Genomic DNA, 7,733 nt, shown 5'->3' with positions numbered 1-7,733 from the left:
GGGGATCAGAATGCCAAGACCTCTGCCCCTGACTGCCACCCAATCCTCCAAGCACTGAACCTCTACAGTGCCTCCTGTGTCCTCCTATGAGTTTATGAGACCTGAGCGGTCATTCTGTACTCAGACACATCCTAACCATGACCATGATCCGGTAGAAGCATCCATCCATCATGGCCACGATCAGGGAGGGGCTTCCATTCACCATGACCACGATCAGGGAGGGGCATCCATCTACCATGACCACAATCAGGTAGACACATCCATCAACCATGACCACGATCAGGGAGGGGCATCCATCCACCATGACCACGATCAGGTAGACACATCCATCAACCATGACCACGATCAGGGAGGGGCATCCATCCACCATGACCACGATCAGGTAGACACATCCATCAACCATGACCACGATCAGGGAGGGGCTTCCATTCACCATGACCACGATCAGGGAGGGGCTTCCATTCACCATGACCACGATCAGGGCGGGGCATCCATCCACCACGACCATGATCAGGGCGGGGCATCCATCAAACATGATCACGATCAGGCAGGGGCTTCTGTTCACCATAACCACGATCAGGGAGGGGCATTTGGATAAGATGGCGCGGCCACGTCCAGACACCTTCCTGACCGCTCCGCTGATTACTTATTTTTTGCTCTGTTTTACATCCCCAAATCCTCTAGTTTTATAGTCTACGACAGCAGATCACTTCTAAACATTGGTGACAAGGTTGATCATGTAATCTTTGACACTTTTTTACCAGCATCCTACTGGCCAACGTACAATCGCTGGAGAACAAGCTCGATGACCTAAGAGCAAGAGTCACCTTCCAACGTGACATGAGGGACTGCAACATTCTGTGATTCACAGAGACATGGCTGACCCCCACCGAGCCGGACCAGGTCGTAACTCCGTCGGATTCCGGTGTGATGCCAGGAGCATTTCTGCTCTCCCCAGTGACTGCTCGCCACATCTGGAATTCCTGAGCATTAAGTGCTGCCCTTTCTGTCTGTGTCATGTTATGGCTGTGTGCAGGCAGGGATTGGAATAAACTCAAAAAGCCACAGCTTTATTGGCTGGCAGCGGAAAAAGCATACAAAACTAAACTAAACAGGGAAACTCTAATAAAACTAATGCACACGAAGAGACACTGGGAAACACACAGCATGAGGGACGACGCGACATGGAACAGAGGGAGACTCGGACATAAATACCCAGAAGGTAACAAGGAAAGTGGAAGCACACGGGGGAACACAGCTGAGGATAATTACAAGTGACAGGACGGGAAAGACATGGAAATTGAAAATGCTGACACCAGACACGAACCTCCAAGCAACACAGGACTTACACAGAGGCAACCTGGAGGGAGAGAGAGAATAAGGAGCAGCACATGATGGGGTGAGGAAAACACGGAACACAAGGCACCAGAACTAACATCACAATATAAACACAGTTACACAAAGGGAGACACACAGTTCAACTACATGAGGGAACCCTATTAAATACACAGGGAACCAAACAGAATACAAGAAACTCAAACTAGGACACTAGGTTCTGAATAGACTAGGGCAACAAAGAAAACTTAGAACATAAATTTATAATACAAAAACACTGAGGCACAAGAAACTCAAAACACTGGGTCCAGAGTGTGTCTCTAGAACTGACTGCTCAGCTCCCCATAGCTCTAACTGAGCTACGGGGAGCTGAGCAGGAGTATGAACTGGTGGGAAAGCTGATGCCTGAGCTAAGAACTGGGCTAATGACTGAGCAAAGGACCGTAATACATGTTTTAGTGGGTGTTGTGGTGATGGGAGTGGTGGGGATTGGGATGGTGGCTGAGCTAACCTTCCTGAGCCTTTGAAACACAAGGAAGATGGCTGGACTGACTTGCCTGAGCTTCCAGCAGAGACAGGAACAGGTGCTGGCACCCGCTGGACACGAACCACTCCCAGCCAAGGACTAGGAACGGGTGCAGGACGCAGCTGAGTCATGGCTGCCCTGGGCTGGAACAGGCAACGGCAACGGCGGGGCAGCTGCCGTCCCCCACCCAAGGAGCTGATACGGGTGCAGGGACCAACAGAGCCTCAGCCGGCCTGGGAACCGGAGTAGGGACCAGCTGAACCTCACCTTTCCCCACCCGAGGAACTGAAACGGGTGCAGAGAAAAGCCGGGCCCGAGCTGCCCTGGGAGCAGTAACAAAGGTAGATGAAGGAGCAGGCAAAGATAGTTTTATCTTTGAATGGGCAGACTCAGGGTTAACACTCACAGGGTCAGTAAAAACTGATTTATCAAAAATTGGTGTGGCCAAAAAAAAGTTTTTACAGGCAAATTCTCCTGTAACATACATATACGTTTGCATATTTCTGAGGAAAACAAGAGTATTTCACTGTTTCCATCTCACGGGATATTCAGTACATGTGCATATTTTGACCTTTAAACAGACTTGGACCAAATGCAGTGTTCTGATTGGTCAGATCTTTTTATTTGCATGTAAAAATGCAGAAATATTGAGCTAGTTTTGAAAAAATACATGTCACAAATCCGTCCAATAATGCCATCGATGTGAACATTTTAAAGTGAACTACAGTGGTTTAAAGTGGACCATTCATGTTCCTCCATATTCCCCATCCTGAGACCATGGTGACCCTCAGGGTGAAGCTACCACGGTAACTCTGATCAGCTTTACTGGAACTGAAAACTCAGGGTTGGTGGAAGATGCTGGACTTTGAACTTTGTACTTCATTTAATAGGTGATTGTTTAACCTTCCCACAAAAGAAAATTTGTGGTTGGTTTAGTTTATGCTGTATTTGGATTCCTGAAGGAGTGAAAGTCCAAATCCATTTTCTATCAGAGGGACTGATCTGGAAAAGCTAGTTTCCAGATCAGTCCGATTTCCCTCCGGCACCGAGACTAACTGGAAAACTCTGAAACTGTACGATTGTTTTTAGATGTGAGGGTGCGTGACTTCAGCAGGTGTTAGACGAATGTTAATTACTGATAAAGTTCTAATTCAAACTGTACTGTTGGATTCACTGGAAAATCAGGAACCTGAGAAACTTGTAATTAATGTAAACCCTTCAGAGACTGAACTGTTTCTCTATCACTGTGGCTCATTAATGAAGTCCCTGAGGTCAAAGGTCATTTCAGTGTGTCATCATGTTTGTCCCTGAGGCATCTTCACATTAGCTATAGTTTCCTCTAATTCCCTCTGAAGCAAATCAGAGCTGGAAACCTGAGAGACCAAAGAGACCAGAGAGGTCCCGAGCCGACCAATCAAAGTGAGCGGACCTGAGCTCTGGCCTCAGTGGTCCGCTGAGGACTCGGGATGATAACGACATCCCCTCAGACCGCTCTGTAATGACCCCCCCCAGGACGGATTTTAGTTGCTTTCTTCAATAAACTAATATGAACTTTAACTCTGATGTTCAATCTGAAGAACTTTTGTAAAACTTTGAGCGAATTCTGAAAATCAAAGTGGATCGCATGAACAGTCCATGAAAAACGTTCCACAAGAAAGGTTTGGTCCTTACCTTCTTCCTCTCTGTACCGTTACCATCCACTGCATTCTACAACATATAAACATAAAAAACTATAAAGACTACTTTCTATTTTTGTTCTATTTAAAAAAAAAAAAGTAATCTATACTCATATCACTTTCTATAGTGAGCTAACATGTAGCAGGTGGTCTCTGTCACATTTTAAGATTATAATACATTAGGAAATACAAAAAATACAATATGTGACACACAGTCAGACACCTCAGGTAGATAAAGATGTGCTGTACTGGTGAATGTCCAGATTCATGAATCTAAAACTATTTTTAATGATTAGTTTAAGTTTAATTTTAGCTCAGCGGAACAATCTGATTGAAAGCTTCTGAGTTTATTCTTGGTTAAAAGCAGGGAGTGTTCACGTGCACCAAACTCGGGCGTCCATCAGTCCTGTTACCACCTGACATGTTTTCAGAAGCGCCACCATGAAGACTGTGAGCATGACTGTCGGCTGGCTCGGGATGACCGACCTTTTCTCAAGTGCTTCATATTGTAAGCACTTCCTCAATAATACAATCAAATGACCCACTTTGATCAAAGTCAGGCCAAACGGTGGTACCAAAACACACTGCTAAAAAATTAAAGGAGCACTTTAATCAGACTACAGCATCGAGTCTGCTAAACTGGTCAGGTAAGGATCAGAGGGGGGTGTTAATAAGCTTCAGGCCATACCTGGACCCTGCACAGGTAGCCCAACTCCTCCAGGATGATGTATACGTACCATTGCTAGAAGGTTTGCTGTGTCTTCCAGCACAGTCTCAGGAGCGTGCAGGAGTTTTCAGTAGTTGAGCAGTTAGAGCTGGACAGGGCCATAGAAGGCCCTTAACCCATGACCGGTAAATGCTCCTCTGTGTATGGAGGAACAGGAGGAGCGTTCCCAGAGCTACAAAATGACCTCCAGCAGGACACTGGTGTGAATGTCTCTGACCAAACAATCAGAAACAGACTAACGAGGGTGGTCTGATGCCCCGACGTCCTCTAGTGGACCCTGTGCTCACTGCCTGGCACCGTGGAGCCCGACAGGCATTTGCCATAGAATACCAGAATTGGCAGGTCCACCAATGGTGCCTGAGACATCCACAGACGAGAGCAGGTTCACTCTGAGCACATGTGACAGATGTGAAGGGGTCTGGAGAAGCTGTGGAGAACGTTGTAACATCGTTTGTGGGGGGTCAGTGATGGTCTGGGGAGGCATATCCAGAGGGCTGCACAGACCTCTACAGGCAGCGACACCCTGACTGTCACTGGGTATCGGGATGAAATCCATTTACCAGGTCATAGGTGACCCATCTGAGGTTAGGGTTTGGGCTCAGCTAACCTACTACTCATTATTCACCTGCTTGAAACACTCAGATTTAGATGTAGCAGACTGGATCAGAATGAGTCATCCATTGTCCACAGTATGACACCCACAGCATAATAAAAGTGATTTTTTTTCATCGGAACCTCTGAACTGTGATGTTCTGCTGAGCAGGAAGTGGTCGGTGTGAAATAGGCTGGATTTGCCTGTGATATCTTATTTAAAACAAAAAAACTTTCATGTTGATAATCGAAAAGTGCAGAAATTTCGACTCATGCTGAGCCTGGGCTGTTGTTGAAGTGGGCCCATATTCATCAGTGTGTCCGTGACGTGTTGCCGCAGATGCATGTTTGCAATATTAGTGGCGCAGTCTGAGCCGAGGCCAGCATCTAAAGGTCTGAGCAGGTTCAGTGTGAGACACATGACTGCTTACTGACAGGTCAACTCCAAGCCGCCCAGTCGAGATGCAGCGAGGCAGCAACTAACCAGGTTTCAAAGGAGGACTGCTGCGTGACTGTGAGATAGTCCTCTGAAGCTGAACAAAGGGCCTCCGGTAGAGTCAAACCCGGGCCCTCGAGGCTTCTGGTCACCTGCTCACCCTGTGCTATTAAAGCAACGAGCTAGCTCACTCTGAAAGTGAGTAAGTGCTCAGGAGACAGGCTGTTACACTGAACCACACAGACGTGCTGATCATCAACAGACGCAAAACAAAACAAATCCAAACCTTCCTGTCAATCACTAAACTCATTAGTCCGTCACATGGAACGACGAAGGCGGATTTGTGCTGAGAAGGTATAAAAAGGCTGCAGAGGTGACTATGTCGTCACAGGTGAACAGGTGAGCTGCAGTGTTTGTCAGATCAGACACAACAACTGTGCACATGACATATTTGGGACATTTGTACTTTGTGAACTATGTTAAATGTAACTACGCCTCCTCTGTCTTATTTCATTCTTGGAGCTTTTATGAATGTTGGAAGTTTAAAATTCTTCTATTTATTATTAACTCTAATATTATACATCCTGATCATTGCTGCCAACACGTTTCTGATTGTGGTTATCTGTGTGAACAGAAGCTTACATGAACCTATGTACATGTTTCTGTGCAGCCTGTTTGTGAATGAGCTGTATGGTAGTACAGGGCTGTTTCCGTTCCTCCTGCTTCAGATCCTCTCTGATGTTCACACTGTTTCTGCTCCTCTGTGCTTCCTGCAGATCTTCTGCATTCACACTTATGGAAGTGTTGAAGTTTCAAACTTAGCCATCATGTCTTATGACAGATACCTCGCTATTTGTTGTCCTCTACAGTATAACACCCGAATGACATCTAACAGTACAGCTGTTCTGATTATGGTGACGTGGGCGTACTCTTTAGTAAAATTTCTTATTGCTTTATCCTTAAACCTGCGTCTCAGGCTGTGTGGAAACTTCTTAAACAGTTTGTATTGTCAGAATTACCTGGTGGTTAGGCTGGCTTGTTCTGGCACAAAGGTGAATAATGTTTATGGGATTTTTGACATTATTATCACCATCATAGTCCCCACACTTATCATCTTGTTCTCTTACATGAAAATCCTCAAAGTGTGTTTTTATGGATCCAAACAGATGAGACAAAAAAGCCTCACCACCTGCACGCCTCAGCTGGTGTCTCTCTTGAATTTTTCTTTTGGTTGTTGCTTTGAAATATTTCAGAGCAGGTTCGATACGACGGGTTTACCCGGCGCTCTGAGAATCTTCCTGTCTCTGTATTTTCTCATGATGCAGCCGCTCATGAATCCGATCTTGTATGGAACACAGATGTCAAAGATCAGAGGCGTTTATGAACATGTGCTGTCCTCTAAAGTTTCATGTAGGTGTAGTAAGGTTTCACAGAGTGATTGACAGCAGCTGACCTTGAAATGTGTTTGTTAAATTATGAGAAAGTGTCTTCCTGTGGAGATGAATTAATGTTTAGCTGATTTGTATTTAACCAAAACAGAAGAAAAACACCTGCCGAGACCAGAGAGGACCTGTGTGCCACAGAAATATATGCTGTAATATAATGTATCTTTCAGGCAATAAACACACACACACACACACACACACACACACACACACAGATTATATAGTATAATAGGGATCAACAAGTTAGTTTGGTTACTCTACGTGACTTCAGATCATCTCAGATTCCCCTGGAAACATGGCAGGGAGGGGTCAACTTCTTTACAGGAGTTATAAAAAAATCATTCATTTTAATAGAATTTTATTTATCCTGAAGGAAATTCTTACATCATGTCACATCCCATCAGATCCGACACAAAATGAAGCAAACAGTGTTTGTCTTTGTTTTAAAAGTCCTTTTTTCTAGAAAACCTTCTCAGCACGACGTTCGAGTGTTGAAGGGTAAAAGTTTGCTGTTATCAGACTTCACTCTCATAAGTGTTGATCGAGTTAAATGCAAATTATTATTGTATGTTTTTTTTACCTTACAATATAAAGCGCCCTGAGGCGACTGTTGTTGCGATTTGGCACTATATAAATAAAACTGATTTGAATTAAGTGATGCTCTTCTTCACACTGCACTGTTACCAGTGTTGGGGAGTAACAGAATACATGTACTAGCGTTTGTGTATTTAAAATACATATTGACTCTTGGTGGCGCTGTCACTTGGTGTTCGCTCGCTCTGCGGTAGAGTATCACTTCCTGTTCCTGCTCAAACACAGTGGTGTTTTTGAGTAGCTTATCTGCTTAGCAATTTAATTAAACACTTTTAGATACATTCTTTTTCATAGTATAATCTTCACGTGCGTCATCCGAAGCACCCTTTCTGTGTACTCACTACCTAATTTATAGCAAAAGTGCGCCGACGTTTTCGGAGACGTCTGTTACCCACCCGCTCGA

General features: G+C 44.9%; 1 protein-coding gene across 1 annotated transcript; it reads left to right on the top strand.

Annotated features, from left to right (window-relative positions):
• The first annotated feature begins 5,767 nt into the window (after window positions 1-5,767).
• On the top strand, window positions 5,768-6,733 carry LOC100690074 (olfactory receptor 4D1-like). The gene has a single exon (XM_003457815.1). The coding sequence runs from the start codon at window positions 5,768-5,770 to the stop codon at window positions 6,731-6,733; it is 966 nt and encodes a 321-aa protein (XP_003457863.1).
• Window positions 6,734-7,733: the final 1,000 nt, after the last annotated feature.

Source organism: Oreochromis niloticus, linkage group LG14, assembly GCF_001858045.2.
Source record: "Oreochromis niloticus isolate F11D_XX linkage group LG14, O_niloticus_UMD_NMBU, whole genome shotgun sequence".
In the NCBI taxonomy this organism is placed as follows: domain Eukaryota; kingdom Metazoa; phylum Chordata; class Actinopteri; order Cichliformes; family Cichlidae; genus Oreochromis; species Oreochromis niloticus.
The sequence above is the reverse complement of the archived record's forward strand: the minus strand, read 5'-3'. Positions and strand labels throughout refer to the sequence as shown.